A 16,521-nucleotide genomic window follows, 5' to 3' on the forward strand; every position below is an offset into this window, starting at 1 on the left:
CTAAGGACCGCGGGGGCGCTACTCCCCGTCACCTCGCCACAAGGTGCCCTGCGGGCTTATTATTATTATTATTATGGCGTTTAAAAACGGCTTCATAATTTTACAATGCATTATGTAATATGCCGAGGCATAATTCATAATATAAAAAGAATTTGGAATCGTAATTTTTCAGTTTGCTTAAGGGGTTGGGTTAGGTTAGGTTTGTTGTATTTTTAACTATCCAGAACTTGTCAATTCACAACTGGCTCCTTGTACATATTTGGAAAAAGTAAATTCTCATAGCGACATAAGCTTTAATTTGAAGACATTTTGAATGTCTACTATTATTAAATTCAAATATAGTGCGGTATACTATGAGACCATTATGCATACCTCGGAGTAGCATTCTCGTTCAGCTGATAATCATCAATAGCTGTCATCAGCCAAGCGCGATGCGCCGCCCTCTGCGCGTGTCTTAACGCATCTAACTGCGACTCCCACCGGCCAGACGCAACACTTTGTTCTTCGAAATGTTTCGCCGCTAGAGCGTTAATTTCCTCCTCTGTGCTCGATACATTCAGAAGGCGGATCTTTTCCTCCATTTCTTCTGTTTGTCTGGAGTAGGAAATTGTTTGTTAATAAATTGTAGAATAACACATACTGTCAATATAACTACTCAAATACAAACTGCAATTATAAATATAAACAAAATATTTTTCGTAATTTTGTTATTCTAATCTTTGAAGTTGTTAATAGTATTTAAAAAGGCAAAAAATCTACCAAATCGTGCCTTATGGTCGAATTTTTACTGACTTCAAAAAAAGGTCCTCTATTTTTATAAGTCAGTAAAAATTCCTCAAAAATTCCCAACCTCCTGGTTGTCAATATGACTATATTTTTTATGTTCGTTACATAGTTACTTTTTACTGGATTACTGATTTTAATGATTCTTTTTTTATTTGAAAGCTGGTGCCTCCTATGTGGTCCCATTTAGATTCAGTCTATTCAGTTCTGAATGTGAAGGGGGTTTAGTTTTAAGTCAAAAATAATTATTCTTTTCTTTGTTTTTCTCAAATATAAAAAAAATATGTTTCATAATGAAGACTAAAAAATTTTAAACAATGTTTGAATTTGTTGAGATGAATGTTAATTGTCTCAATGGATGGTGTGGGGTGTGCTTTAGGCACTGTTTTATTATGGGTGGCCTAGCAGAATTGTTTCTAGTCTTAATTGAAAAATTATGCTTTTAACTTTTTAACATTTTCATATATTTATTCTTATGCTTTTGAAAAATTATTATGCTTTTAACTTTTTAACATTTTCATATATTTATTCTTAACTTCTTGTCTAAGGTTATAATGAGACTTCACCATTTCATCCTTCTATATCAATACAAAGTGCTTCATAAATAAAATAATAAAGTTTACCTCTCAGTTAGTTTCTTAATATCTTCATCTCTATTCTGTATCATATTCATCACGGTTTTAGCGTAAGAACTCTCCACTTGTAGAATTGTTTCCAAAGCCGGTGAATGAACTAACTTATGGTATGCTGCAGCAAAAACTTCTTCATCTGATGAACCCTTCTGTTCCGCAAACTCTAATACATTCTCTTTGAAAGATTTCTCCCAGCCCCTTATAATTCCCTCTATATTGAGTTCGCCATTCTTCAATTGGTTGAGCAGCTTCTCATCTCGTTCATTGTAAAAATTCTTTGTTTCATCGGCTATGAAACTGGCTAGCTCTTCATTTAATTCTGAAAGCAGGTATGACCAGAAATTGACGAATATTATGTTTTTTATCAAATAGTTAATTTTCGAAAAAAAAAACATCTTTTCTTCTATGTTTGTTATTTATAATCACGAACCAGTAAAGTTAAGTTGGTTTGTAACTGCTCTTCACTTCACAAAATCTCCTTTACATATTTTACGAATTTACTAAAAATAAAATTTCTTTAGTGAGTGATAAAAATTGTGACAGTTAAAGCTATAAGTATAAAGGGGCGTAAAATAGTTGCTTATAAGGATATCTGCAAGTTGGGAAATTTTCGGCCATGTATTATTTATTCCACATTTAAAATTTATTACATGTATAGACGTATACTCACTGTCTTCCAAGTACACTGGTATATGAAACATCTTTATAACTCTTTGAACTAGCTCCCGAGAAGATCCTTCATAAGGAATCTCCACCGGTACTTCCAATTTAAATAGTATTTCTTCATTAGTACACGTTGGAAATGAAAACTTAAACGTTTTCGTCGCATTTTGTACAGTTTCTGTGGTCATTATGTTTATTTGACTACTTCGAAGTTACTATGAAATCTAATTAAGTTGAAATTTACAGTTTAATTTTAATAATCTTATTTATTTTTAATTTATTGTGTTTAGCTGTCAAAACTTGAGAGCAGTCTCTCATCTGACTTTTTTATTTTTTCTGTCATCTAGCAAGTGTCAATTATTATTCTGTTTAACGCAGAATCCCATTCGATATTTCGTTTGAAATAAAGTCTAATATGCCGATAGGCTTTTTAATTATATCGGTCATATTATAAATGTCCATCATTATAAATCTCACACTCTATTTATTTGTATAGAAAGACTAATGATCCGTCTCAGTTTCACCATGAGACGTATAATATACTATATAGCTTTTGTTTGTAGTAAACAGGTTCACAAACAAATCGAACCGTAAAATAATTTTTGAAATCAGTTCGGTAGATTACTCCATATAACGTCATTAACTCATGGATTCATAAACTTTATATCATAACTCTTTCTAAAATAGATTAAAGAATCCATGGCATATGTATACTTATGCTTGGTGCTAAACTATTTATAAGATGTAAAGAGAACCAAATATGTTTGTGTTTGTATTTTTGCTTCGTCCTAGTTTCTACGAACTTAATGATATTTTTAGATTTTTTTTCATAGCTGACATTTGTTTTCCAAAAACGTGTATCGATATATTTCCTGTAGAGTTTGAGCCCAGAATTTGATGATGTATTTATTGTAGGTGAGAGGAAATTCAAGAAATATATCTATTATGTCTCATCTAAATTTAGCGAAGGAAATTCAAAGAATGTATTGATTGTCAATGAGCCAAGAATTTTGAGTGGAGCAACCACTAAAGTACCTATGTTTTGGAAATTTATGAGTACAGCTTGTAGTAGGTGTTGCTAGGTGTTGCTAGTAGGTGTGTAGGTGTGTAATGATAAAGACCAGGTTACTACAAAACTAGGCTTATAGCCCTAATTTAGTCAGACTTGTGAAAAACTTTATTTGAAACAAAACAAAAATGAATACATAGTATTCCTTGCATCCCTCTTCTTCCGCCGTTTGCTCGCACAAACACCCGTGGTAGGGACAGTTGTACACGCCATTTTGTATAGTAGAACTATATTTTCATTATATATAAATTAAAAAATGGAAACAATAAATTACATAGAGATATAAATAAAAAATAATTTGGTTCGCAACGCGTTTAATCTTCGAACCGCGGGCCGGGTGGTAGCCACTCTAAGTTGACGCTCTTCATTGTATGGAATTAAATTACGCGGCTTCACCGCCTTCCTCTTCCTCAGCGCTGGCGGTCAGCATGGTGATCAGCTTCTGGGTGTCGATGTAGCCTTTGTCGTCGATCTCCATCTGGTCGTAGGCCTCGTCGACCTCATCGGGGGAGAACTTGTCACCCCAGGTCATGAGGGCATGTCTGAGGTTCTCAGAGTCGATCTTGCCGTCCTTGTCGAAGGTTTTGAAGGCGTTGATGACTACGTCATCGTCGTCGGAGCCGCCGGACATGCGGTTCGCGAAGAGGGTGAGGAGCTGGGTGAAGTTGATGGGGCCAGAGGCTTCGCCAACCATGTCGTCGAGCTCCTTCTCGGAGGCGAGCCTGCCGAGGGAGTCGAAAGTGGCGCGGAGGTCGCTCTTGCCGATGATACCGTCCTTGTCGTGGTCCATTAGCTGGAAGGCCTGGAACAAGAGAAACATTTGTTATTTACTTTGCCAATATAAGCAAATATGTAGGTAATTTATTATTGATAATGTGTGATCACCAGTTAAACATCGACCTTTGAAGATTTCATTTCTTGGTACAAACATTTCAATGTATGTATCAAGTCATCAGTAACTTATTAAATTCAGTTAATTCAAGTTATACAAATATTATTAAAATACAAACTGAATTTTGTGAAAAGCTCAAATAACAGTCGCGGTAATAGTAGCCCTCTAATATGTTTATTAAACAAATGTCTCACGTATGAGTTAAAACAACATTAGTAATTTGGAAATCTAACGAAATTCTAAAGCCAATTGTCTTCTCATTCGTAGAAAAATATCATGTACCTTGAGTGTAAAGATATTACGTATTAGATTAGGTATAGGTAAGTTAGAATATAGAGAGTCGATCTTAAAAAATGTTTGAGGAAATCTTATGGATTTCAACTATCTCCAAAATGATCATCGTAATTAATATGTATTTACTTATATTTACTGTGAACCTATCATAGATACCAAAAGTGTTTATTTTCTGACTATTTAATCCAAACATTCAGAAGCTTACGGTTATTGCAAGAAGTGTCCAAATCATCAACTTTACTATTTATTATTTAATAGACCTGGTCCATAATATTGCCATATTAATAATTGATGGTTTTAGTGAACAATACTTACTTCTTTGAACTCAGCGACCTGTTTCTGTGTGAACATAGAGAAGACATTAGAACCAGTGCGCTTGGCCTTGCGGCTGCCTCGGGAGGATTGTCTCTCGGCAGGGGCAGCAGCAGCTGGGGCTTCCTCAGCGGGCGCTTCTTCTTTCGCCTTCTTCTTCTTGATCTTCTTTTCCTTATCCGCCTGCAGAAGAAATATTCATTTTATTTCTAGAAGGTGGAGCATATGGAGGAAGAAAGGCGATTTTCCTGAATGAAAAAAGGTAGGATCCTCGACCAGTATACGCAATCGGCCGTCTATAAGTCCCCGGAGAGATCTTTTAAGTCAGAAAGTTAGTTTTCTCGTTACAAACTTTAAATCGCGCAAGAACAATAGTGAATATTTCATTTGAATTTTCATCCAAGTTTTCAATGTATTTAATTGTTAATAAAAGGTAATAAATTATAAAATTTAAAAATTTTGGGATTGATGGTGTGTTTCGAAATTTAATTTGTACGCAGTTCTCAGAAAATAATGATTACTTTAAATTCTAGGCAAATTATATACATTATCATTGGAAATAATTTAGTAAATGATTACCTATTGTGTCTACTAGAGTAACTTCATGATAGATTGGATCGTATGCTTTGAAAAAGCTACATATCTGGATAAAGTTATATTCTATGCATTGAAATTCGTTATTTCAAGTTTCACATTCTTCACGGCTTTATAATTAGCCCGGAGTTGGCATCAGCTTACACGCCTAAATCATTTCATAACGTTCGACTTCCAAAAATAGAAACCTATCTACTTTCAGTTCGAGTTCATACCGAAAGCCCGGGCTTTTCTATTTTTGTTCTTAAAAACCGGAAGACTGAAATCCGAATCTAACGTTTTAAAGAAAATCATAACGGGTTTGTATCCTTTGCGATAGATGGAGCACAAAAAAATAAATTTTAGGCGTTCGAGTTAATAATCAGTTATTATTTGAAACAAACAGTATTGGTAGTTATTATCATATTATTATCTGTTGCATTGGACAACAACGACAAAGCTTCTAAATGACTCAATTATTTAACCAAATCGATCAACTTGATGATTAATTGTTTTGAACAACTTTATCTAACGTTCCGTGCATCACCAAGTTGCTATCCTCCGAAAGGCATTATCTCTTTATTATCATGGTCGCACTTCTATTCCGTTTCACACCACTATATTATCACTGTGTCCCACTACATGTCACTGTGTCACTCACTTACCATTGTGTTGTTTGTTAGTTCGACGGAAGAGAGACTGTACCGTTCGGCAGTCCCACCCTGACTCCGAGATAGCGCACCCGTTGGATTTACCAAGAGTCTCAGCCCCCCCTCCTCCCGGCTCCCACAAACTCTCCATTCCATATATAGTTCGCCAAAACGATAGGTATTGGAGTATCAGAGTGATTCCGCTTGCTGACCCGGCCGGCCGTATGTTACGAAAATAATTCTGTCCCATTGCTATTCGTTTGAAATGCCACTCAATTGTTATAAATGTGAATTTCGATTTAGCGTGTTGCTAGGCGTTCAATTTGTAATTAAAATCTTTGATAGTCTTTTTGTTTACTTTTGTAAGGCGGAGTTTGAAACAACATAAGAATTTTAAATCAACTTTTTAGATATTGGTATCTGAATTTCTTTTTAGATAATATAGCAGGGAAAGTCAATTTAAGTGTTATTAATTGACTTTATGTTTTGTCAGAGTTTTGTTTATATAATCACAACAACAGGTTCAAACATCATTCCATTTCATATGGCTTCTAGAAGAATCATAAATAGCAGGAATCACAAACAAATTTTTGGAAAATAAAACGCTCTATGAATAGATAACCTCTGATTAATCTCACAAAAGAAAGAGTTGTGTAATGCCCCAAAAACCCTGCGGTTTAATAATGAACCATCGTTTGTTTAAACGTTATAGGAAAAGGTTAGGGAATGAACATAAAGATATCTGCTATTATTACTAACTTACTCTCATTTGTGATGGAATCTACATTTTATAATACGTACTAACGTAGGAGTTCGTTCAACCGTGGTCTATTCAGGAAAATTTACAGACAGTAGAGGGTATGGATAGACACGTCAAAATAAATTGTCTTTTATCAAGGGGATGATATAAATATAAATGCATCTGACATCGAGCAATGATCGAGTTTATGAGCTTCTTAATTGTTTATGTTGACATCTGTGTCTAAATGATACCAAGAGATTCTAAGATTTCTTTGTTTACATTATGTGCATAATAGTGAAGATCAGGTACATCTAGATTGAGATTGTGAATTTTACTTCATTTTAACAAGTTTTATTATTATTAGCTTCACCTGTATATCTGTATGTAACCAACTTCCTCCGTCCTTAAGACTCGATCTCGATTTAATTCAAACTTTATACAGTTTTGATAAATGCGCGGAAATACAATAATTTCAGTCGCCAGGATAAATAATTTCCTAAAGTATATGAGACAATTGACTTAATCTTATCGTTTAGGTTTGTTATTTTTAGTTTTTCAAAGCTACGTTTATCGTATGTATGTTCTGCAGTATATTATTTATTTTATTGTCATGTACACGATGAAAATTCCATGCAAAAAGTATTAATATTTTAACGTACAATGAACGATTTGGTATTGATAAAGTATTAAAAAGCGATGGTGTTGATTACAATAAGGCTATTTTTGTGATTGTGACTAATAATTTATAAATACCGTCGCCCGCCCAGCGCATCCCGACCCAAATAGACTCGCTAACTGTTCAGGTGTTTTTAGGAACATTACAAATACTTATCACCCTATTTTATAATTTCCTTTTTGGGTGTTAGGTAAATGCATCTAATTGTTCTATTAGTTAACTTACTTAAAGAGTATTTACTATATGACTGACCGAAAAATATTATATAATTCACGCTTATTGAAGATGTGTTTTTTTAAAAATCGTAATTATTCTACTATAAGTTTATGTCTGTCTGGTTAAGACCGAGACATTTGAGTTCAGCTATAACGGGGATCGAATACACAAGCTGTGCAGTGAGATACATGCTGTGATGCTCTTGCGCAAATTCCTGTACCCTAAGGATGCGCCTTTTAAGATCTCAGTCCTTGTAGTAAAATAAATTTTTGGGTTTGTATGGTAAATAATTTCGATGCTCTATCAAGGTAAAACTACTGATTGGGTTTTGCTGTAATGTTTCCTCAATTATGAAGATTATTATTTGTTTGTTTGCCTTGTGAGACACAGCGAATGATCGAGTTAATGCTTTTTTAAGATGTGTCGAGTTATGCTTTCGTAATTAGAAATAGAACACGCAAAAGATATGGTTTATAATGTAAGCTTTAAGTTAAGACTACTTTGTAATACGAAACAACTTAATAATAAGAATAGTATTATATTATCTGTGGTGGTGATATTATGTTGTAAAAAATAATATTACAAGATAACATTCTAAAGAGGAAGCACATGACATCTGTTAAATAGCAAAGGTTGAACGCAATTTAACATAGTTTTCTGAGCTTATAAGTAACACTTAGTATCAAAGTAAGGTTATTCGAAATACACATATTATATCACAGTGAAAGAAAGAGACGGATATCAAAGTAATTATTTTATGTAACCTTACCTAATGATTGAACTGAGTAGTCGAAAGATATCAAGTTATAAAACGTATTGGTAAACGACAATAGATCGACTGGTCACCAAGATCAATGATTCTTTGTTAGTACTGGAAAGGTTCATAAATTATAAGAGTAATTATTATTATTTGAATTGTTCCTCATAACTATTCTAGACTTAGGTCTTATCCCACTAGAAACATTTCATGTAAAATGTCGCCAATTCACGACTGTAGAGCTAGCACATTGATAAAGTTATCAGTTCTCATGTAGAGTCAAGCATATAACTCTACACGTCTGAGCTCTACAAGCCTAAACTTAACAAACTCTACAATTTTAGTAAAATATGTAGCGCAGCCGTTTCGTGACCTTCAGGTGGCGTAAGGTAAAAGTTTATTATTTATCACAATAGCTATTGTCGCTATGGAAAGGCCAGGTTTGTTTTTACGAATAATATACATTTTAAAAGTAGCCAATTGAAATGTTACCCATCAAAATCTTTAAGGGTACTTAAGTTACATCGGAATTAACTAAAACTAGCATGCATTCAGGAAATCCATATGTATGTTACAGTCAAAACTAATTGCCATAACCAGTCAACATGTTTTCAACTGAAGGCATCGTCATAACCACTTTTGACTGAATTTTGGAGTCAAAAGTTGTTTTGATCGGCAAAGAGACTTTTGACTTTAGTCTAGGTATAGCGTATCACTATACATTTTGTTCCAGTATTTATGAATCTTAAGTCCTTTCTATTATCGATTATTGTCTTTCTCCGATCCTTCATTTCAAGTTTAATGTTTACGCATTACACGCGTTCCATTCAAACAAACATCATTATGCGTACTACGTTCCGTACTACACTTCTTAGGAGGCTGTGACGTCACAGCTGTCTCTTTCTAACAGTATAGCCGTTTCACTCGTTAAGTTAGCCAACTGGTAAAACTGCCTTTCACTTAAATATCATGCTCTCTGAATCAGTTGTCTAAAATGTTATACAGCAGTGTGTATTTTGAATAAAATGAATTATAAATTTAACAATGTGTAACGATTATAGTCGGTTTATACCAAAGTTATTGTGTGTTTATTTAAGTTTATTGAACGGTAAGTTTTTGGTGATAAAAAAATTTTGGCGCGAGATTCGATAAGATTTCAAATTAATAATTGTTCAATGGCATTGATTCAGAAGGATAGTGCTGGTTTTCTTATAATATGAAGTCCAAGATATAGCCCATTTAATACTTAATTTTAACTTAAAGTTAATATAATATTAAACTTTATAAATGTGCAGGCGAATGACTTTTAAGTGATAACAATAAGACTTTGCAATTATTTATAAGCTTAGACCCTAGACTATGTCATAACGCATAACAAAATAATTAAAAAAAACACCAAACATTCCATTGTATTTTACTTCCGATAGATTTCAACAATACGTGGATGTAATATAATTAGCTATCATTATGATTTATGTGAGTAAAAAAACCAAATGATAATGACCCAATTAACTCTGCAAAATCAATTAACTTTGTAGTTATTTAATTTACGTAACATGCAATTGCATTACGATACGTTTTAGATTTGGGACAGCCCATAACTTTTACTTATTTATTTAGTCAAATGCTAAGGCGCGGCTTTTTATCACATTAAAGTATATTGGTGGCATAATTGTTGGAATATTTCTTATATAGTCTTTTCTTATATAATAATATATTTCGAACGATTCAAGAAATCTATTAAGGAACAAAATAATGTTTACGGTAAAGGCCCCAGGGCATTTTCAATTATTTTGTTGGTAATAAAATAAAAAGATAATGAAAACATTAATTACTCTATTTATCGTAATTTAATTTTTTGCTATAGTTTTAGGAACAAACGCCTTCGTACTCCGTGCATACATATCACAACACGGTCTTCATGGAGAGATTGAGTTCTCCCAGAAAAATGAAAGCCTCATCAGTATTAGAACTAACCTCAAACCTACTCTGCAATATCCAGACGGAGTGTGGAGATGGACCATACACGAATTCCCAGTAGATTATAGAGACATATCTAACGAAAGATGCTCAGAAACCAATCTGGGGAAAGAGCTTATCGATCTAACCGAAGAACTAGGATACCTTGTTATACCTGGTAAAGATCACGCTGAATTCGAAAGCAAGAACTCCCTTATCGGTCCCAATGGGCTGTGGGGAAAAAGTATTGTATTAGAGACTGCAGAACGAGACAGAGTGATTTGCGCTTCAATATTTAGTACTGAAAATTTGTATGAACAACACGCGTTTGCGAAATTCACAGCACCCATAGCTGGGACCCTGCATTTTAGGTGGATCTCTTCAAAGGAGTACGATGACACCGATTCATATATCCACGCTGATTTGTATCATGCAAAAGCTATTAACGAAAAGGAGTACACTAAGCATAAGTGGAAATTATTTGTGACTGATATATTCGATGCGGACAAAGGCAATCATGAAGACAATTGCGATGTCTTGCAAGCAGTTTTCGATCCAGAGAATAGTGGTGATGGAATGACTGTTGGCGATTTGGATAGCAGATTGGGGTTAATCAAAGTTTCCTCTGATCCAAATGTGCAGAGGACAAAGAAGCTGTATAAAGACGAAGTCCTGAATATTCTTAGGAGTGATATGGAAATAACGAAACGGAGTTTGTATGTTGTGATTTATGACAATCGGCACACTGATAGCTTTTTGGCGTGCGCTAAATTGAGGACGATGCTTCCTAAGAGCACTAAGTGAGTCCATTTAATTCATAATTTCTTAACGATGTTATTAAGAATGCTTTAACTACTGAGGAAATGCGTGATTCTTAATGAAAACTTAATTGAAGATATATAATTAAGTCAGAAGTGGAAATAATTAATTTTTTAGCAGCTAATCTTTTCATATTCATATCTAATTTTGTTTGTTATTGTTAATTTCCTAAAATGTTTTGTATATTCAGGGCGATGATAAACATGGACGGCATCAGAGGCGTTGTAGAATTCTCTCAAAGATCTCCGTTCGATCCAACTTGGGCCAACTTTCAATTAGGAGCCTCTGATCAAGAATACGAGTCGAACCTTCGTTTCGTCAGCGCCATAACACAATATAGCATTAGGGAACTGCCCCCGAAACTGTATGAAGCAAAATATTGGGAAACAATGTGCAATACTACTGGAGGAATTTACAATCCGAATAACGTTGATATGAATAATGTTCCACCTGCAGGTAATATTTCTATCTGAACTTATATTAAAAAGAGTAGACATTTGAGTTTTTATGTGTTCATTATGTATAGTTTTTGTTTGTAATGTTTACACACAAAACTACTGGACCGTTTTCAAAAATTTCATTATTAGAAAACTGCATCTGCACTGAATGTCATAGGCTATAATATTTACCACAGCCGACGCCGGGATGAACCGCTACTGTTTCACAAATTGATATTACGAAAACGTTGCCTGTGTTTATTGTCGGCTTTATTCAGCCAGGAGCTTTGCTTGCATGTTGATATTGGATAATAAGTTTTTTTTTCAATTCTGTCGTAACTATAGTAAACTTGAAATATCAACTTATATTCAAATTAAAAAATCAGACCATAATAAGAATTTATAAGATGCGTAAAGGGTTTTTTATTTGCATAGAAACGTTTAATAAAATTATTTACATTCTTAAGCTCATATACATATTTAAAGAGGAACCTACCATCCCTCTCGAGGTAAAAACGGAACCCCCATAGATTACTTCGTTTTATGTCTCTCAATAGCTTTTTCAAATTATAGGTCAATGCGATCTAAGATATAACCATTCACACACTATGTAAATTGTATGCAAGTTTAATTCTCATTCGGCAGGTTATTTTATTGTAGGTTTAAGATATCACATGACATATTTAATATTAAAGTTTCTTTAGTACAGGCCCTTTATAAAGTAGCATAATATCGCGGTTATTGGTCTACATATTTGTCCTTGCACCTTGCGCCTTTCGAATCTATTTAAGTTTGCATTTTGATGGAAATTATTTAGTTAATTTTTGTTGTTACATTGTTATGACTGCAAACATAGTTAAGAACATAAAGTTTACGCGGACTACCCTCATCTCTTGTAAATATTTTAATCCTGCTAACAGAGTTTTAAGAAACTGGGAAAAATGCAAATAAAATAGTATACAAACAAAATAAAACACGCATTAGTATAAAGATAAATTCTAAAAGTAGATAAGTGATGGGCTAATCGACTTGCGGTTATGATGATTCCTTGTAGGGTTTTCCTCATCTGGTAATGTATAGAACAACTTTTTAAATAGATAGTAATACCTACAAAAATACCTATAAGTGTGAGTATAAGCGTGTTTTGAATTTTAATTTGAAAATGCATATAAATGGATGAGACCTTTGGGGTGGTATAAACTACTTTGTATATCGAAAATATAGTTTGAATGTTTAAAAAGTGTTGAAAATAAATATGGGAAATGATTAGCGACAACGAGGAAAACCGTGGTTAGTATTTCATTAAGGTCATAAAATGTTAACAATTGCCATTTTTATTACCACATCGTCATTATGAATGTGTCAACAAAATCTTCCAGTCCTTTCAAACAATTTGGAAGTCTCCATTACTAGAACCATAGAATGCGTAATTTGTACGCATTCTATGGTCCAGTACCAACTCAGTATGCTAAATCTAGTAGTTTTAATGGTACAGATCTATTTACGTGAACGAGTAATGTCGGTCAGTATCTATTACTTGGTGTTTTGCCAGCCGCTTACGTCACGACGGCGCTTGAGTTTCGGATGTTACGGCAGCTAGCATTGTTGGTATTCCAATGTTATTAATACATCACTGTTTAGCGGCCTTATCTTTTGCGGGAAGGATTTCAATGATTTTGATATCTATAATATGTAGTATGGATGGTGATTGCCAAACAGATATGTGCCAGATAAAATTGCGTATTAAATGAACCTTAAAATGTAATGCTGTTGATAAACGATATTGTCTAAGGGTAGGGTGGGGAAAATATTTGGGATCTTTGAACTTGAAGTCTTTATTGGGATATTTAAATAGGTAGACGTGTGGAGAAAATTAATTATTATAAAAGTTTTATAAAAACATAACATATATTTTGTATCGTTAGGTATTTATTTATACATTTAAACCAAACTACTTCGTTTCAAATATTTTACACACTTTGATAAAAATATTGTCGAATATTATCGATTTTCTTAGGTACTATTAATATATAAAATGACGAAAATATCCAAATGTGATTTCACCGTCTTTGTGTTTAATAAGAGAAAGAGTTGAATTAATTATCATCACAATAAGTATGAGCTTAATAAGAATCTTCTATTATCAATTTATTTATTATGTATGTAATAATTTCTACAGGTTTAAGCACACAGGATCACTACGCTATCGGTGATCTGCTAGGTAAATACAAGGATAGGACCGAGTACTTAAATCATAAGTATCTGCTGCCTGGACTAGCTAATGAGTTAAGCGGATCTTACTGGGATGTTTTTCTACCTCTTAGTGGAAAGAACAGTGTGATGCATAGAGCTGTTGTTGTCACAAGGTTTGTATCTGAATGTAATATATGTTATAGAAAAGATTGGGTATGTTTTGTCCTCCGTCTCAGTATTAGGAAATTGTGGATTAATAAAATATTCACTCCGTTTAACATGATCTATTTGCTCGTCAGGAGAATTGATCAGTGACATTGCATAATGCAATGCAATACAGGGAATGAATATGAATATTTTAGTGGATTGCAAACTGTTATTGGAACTGAAATTTAAGTTTAAAACCTTATCATAAATTACATTTGTATAAATAGCACTTTTTGAGTATTTAATAAGTTGTGTTAATTTTTAATGATGTTTTTATACGGTATTTCTTACATGTTTTCAAAGATGAACAATCTCTTTTATACTTCAAATGGATTAATAGATATTAAATATTTTTAAAACTTAATTTTGATAAAATTCACCTTACCCACGATCAATATTCAAATTACAGGCGACCACCTAAACGAGAGCTCTGCGCTACCATCCACTCCTACGAATATGGCACGGAATATCAGACCCAAATGAGTTCAGCTCAGGTGGTCTTCCGGTACCCGATTGTCAGCAGGGTCATTTTTAGGCAACCACTTGAGAGGCCATGGGAAGATACGACTGTTATTGTTGAGAGTATGGTAAGTGTTTATTTATATAACCATATCTAGATACTGAAAATAAAATCTATTTATTCGAATATGTATTTAGCATTGATGCTACGAACAACAATAGGATTCTGAAGAATTCAGTATTGAGGTTGATGATTTGGAAAATTTTCTCAGTAGTATATCGATATATCAAACAACACTATAACTATGCATACAAATAAGCTTCATTCTTACTTTTGAAGTTAATATATTCTGTTTTATTTTGTTTATGGGTGTTCATACTGGTCTTTATAAGTATTACCTGATAAGTGTAATTTGACGATTCGTGAACTTGCTACAGCGTATTTCCTAATTAATTTAAATATAATGTACCCTCGTGTCAAAATCGTCGTCAAAATCCTACTAAAAACTTGTCCTCTGAATAACCAGATCCACGCTGACGGTGCCAATGTGAACAACACTCATGAACACCGCTGGGCGATCCATGAGTACCCTCCCGGTAAAGATTATTACAACTGGACTGCTAGGTGCTTGAGCGCGGGCAAGATGTATGATCCGCATGGAGTCGATACGGATACAAGGCACCCTGAACAGTACTGCAAAGTTGGTATGGAAGGACTGTGCAGAGTTGGCGACTTTACAACGAGGTAATTCTAGTCTTATAGTGGGAAAGGTTGTGGTCTATTAATGTCAACCCACGGTTCAAGCGTGATTACAGATATCTTTACCATAAAGTCCACACTAACAGAGTTGCGGACACCAGCTAGCATTACTATATAAAATATAATTTTGTTATTGATTCTGTGAAATATCACCAGCATCCATTTTTTATTGTAAAAATACAAAATTTTACAAAAATAAGTTTCAACTATGTCTAGCTCCATATGATGGTCGCTATTTCTTTTTGTTTAATATTTTTTCTTTATTTTAGACATGGGTTACTATCTGTGGCTGGACGCAAACGAGACAGCGAGAGGCTAACTAGACGACTATTCACAGACACTGTAGTAGGATTGGCGGGAAAATTTTCCATTTTGAGAAAATCTTTAGTTATTTATGATGATCATGGTCCAGTTGCGAGAGGAGAAAGGATGGCGTGTGCTATGTAAGTATTAACAGTATGAGAAACAACGTGGAACATAAAATATACACAATACACTTATGATTAAATTATTACGAAATCTTGTTTCGCAATAAATAATATCTTGAATATTTCTCATCTCGGAAAAATTATGTGTAAAGTAAGAGAAACTCTACCTACTACCTCTTCTGTATTTTATGTAGAATCAATTATTCACTATTTTATAATGTCATTTGAATCTATAAAACAAACAGGGAATTATCATTCCTTAAGCTTGCAGTCTTTGTACCAGTTAACTCTATACCACCTGCCAGCAGCAGATCTGACAAAGTATAACTTTAAATTGATATATTTTCCGCAATCAAGGGTGAACGGTCTCCACCGGCGTAAAGCTGTTATCCGAGATTGGTTCGGCAATGGAGACACTATCTCGCTTGCTGGGAAGTTCGAGTTGACCCAGCAGTCGGAATATGACATTACTAACGTTCAGCTCTCGTTGGAAAACCTTCCTGATGACGTCAACAACTATAAGATACATCTCGTAAGTATGATGAAGTAATAGATGTGTTTTTAATGTTTACCTTTATAGTAAGCGAGATGATTTGATGGTAGAATATTTGATGTTGATCCTAAATTTAATGAATATCTACATTCAGAAAGGAAATTAATTTAATAGCATAATGTTGTGAAACAGGTTTCAATTATTTATTTGTTTTTCAGACACCAATAGAGAAGGAGCTTGAGTTTCCTTGTGAGAAGACGACTATTTACGACACTTATAACCCATTTAATGTCAATAAATCGCTGAGTCCGCCTCCCACAAAAGGTATTGTGTAATTGCTTGATGCCTGAAAACTTTATATTAAAATGCTTGCTTATGAAGAACCATAGGCTTTTACTGTGGGAAATGCACAGATCATTTTTTGGAATTAATTTACATCATTATTTTCTCGTCTTCCATTTTTTTTACGTTTAATTTCTTCTTCTTCAATCTGATTTAAAACTATAT

At 33.8% G+C, this 16,521-nt stretch overlaps 3 protein-coding genes across 4 annotated transcripts in view; 1 reads left to right on the forward strand and 2 right to left on the reverse strand.

Annotated features, from left to right (window-relative positions):
• The window catches only part of LOC119837798 (protein C12orf4 homolog), a 6,879-nt gene extending 4,494 nt beyond the window's left edge, over positions 1-2,385 (reverse strand). The window contains exons 1-3 of the mRNA XM_038363559.1: positions 2,086-2,385; positions 1,407-1,734; positions 373-594 (exon numbers count right to left, since the gene is read on the reverse strand). Coding sequence (XP_038219487.1) covers positions 373-594; positions 1,407-1,734; positions 2,086-2,266 — 731 coding nt within the window. The 5' untranslated portion in view covers positions 2,267-2,385. The remainder of the gene's footprint in view (positions 1-372; positions 595-1,406; positions 1,735-2,085) is intronic.
• A 974-nt stretch (positions 2,386-3,359) lies between these two features.
• Positions 3,360-6,040, reverse strand: LOC119837932 (myosin regulatory light chain 2). Its single transcript, XM_038363726.1, has 3 exons — positions 5,884-6,040; positions 4,649-4,828; positions 3,360-3,949 (listed from the first exon to the last, which is right to left on the reverse strand). Exons 1-3 carry the CDS (start codon positions 6,022-6,024, stop codon positions 3,530-3,532), a joined length of 741 nt encoding a protein of 246 aa, XP_038219654.1. The 5' UTR covers positions 6,025-6,040; the 3' UTR covers positions 3,360-3,529.
• A 3,168-nt stretch (positions 6,041-9,208) lies between these two features.
• LOC119837764 overlaps positions 9,209-16,521 on the forward strand; it is a 17,068-nt gene continuing 9,755 nt past the window's right edge. For both annotated transcript variants that reach the window (XM_038363511.1, XM_038363510.1), the window contains exons 1-9: positions 9,209-9,367; positions 10,127-11,018; positions 11,228-11,493; positions 13,654-13,840; positions 14,284-14,461; positions 14,861-15,078; positions 15,363-15,536; positions 15,879-16,053; positions 16,233-16,338. In XM_038363511.1, the coding sequence (XP_038219439.1) occupies positions 9,304-9,367; positions 10,127-11,018; positions 11,228-11,493; positions 13,654-13,840; positions 14,284-14,461; positions 14,861-15,078; positions 15,363-15,536; positions 15,879-16,053; positions 16,233-16,338 (2,260 nt within the window). In that variant the 5' untranslated portion in view covers positions 9,209-9,303. The remainder of the gene's footprint in view (positions 9,368-10,126; positions 11,019-11,227; positions 11,494-13,653; positions 13,841-14,283; positions 14,462-14,860; positions 15,079-15,362; positions 15,537-15,878; positions 16,054-16,232; positions 16,339-16,521) is intronic.

Source organism: Zerene cesonia, chromosome 29 (genome assembly GCF_012273895.1).
Source record: "Zerene cesonia ecotype Mississippi chromosome 29, Zerene_cesonia_1.1, whole genome shotgun sequence".
Classification (NCBI taxonomy): Eukaryota; Metazoa; Arthropoda; class Insecta; order Lepidoptera; family Pieridae; genus Zerene; species Zerene cesonia.

Excerpts from the sequence above, each read along its gene's own strand:
- LOC119837932 (XM_038363726.1), bottom strand. The coding sequence starts at position 6,024 with ATGGAATGGAGAGTTTGTGGGAGCCGGGAGGAGGGGGGGCTGAGACTC. Across the intron at positions 4,829-5,883 it reads AACTAACAAACAACACAATG|GCGGATAAGGAAAAGAAGAT; the intron begins GTAAGTGAGTGA and ends TTTCTTCTGCAG. Across the intron at positions 3,950-4,648 it reads AGGTCGCTGAGTTCAAAGAA|GCCTTCCAGCTAATGGACCA; the intron begins GTAAGTATTGTT and ends CTCTTGTTCCAG.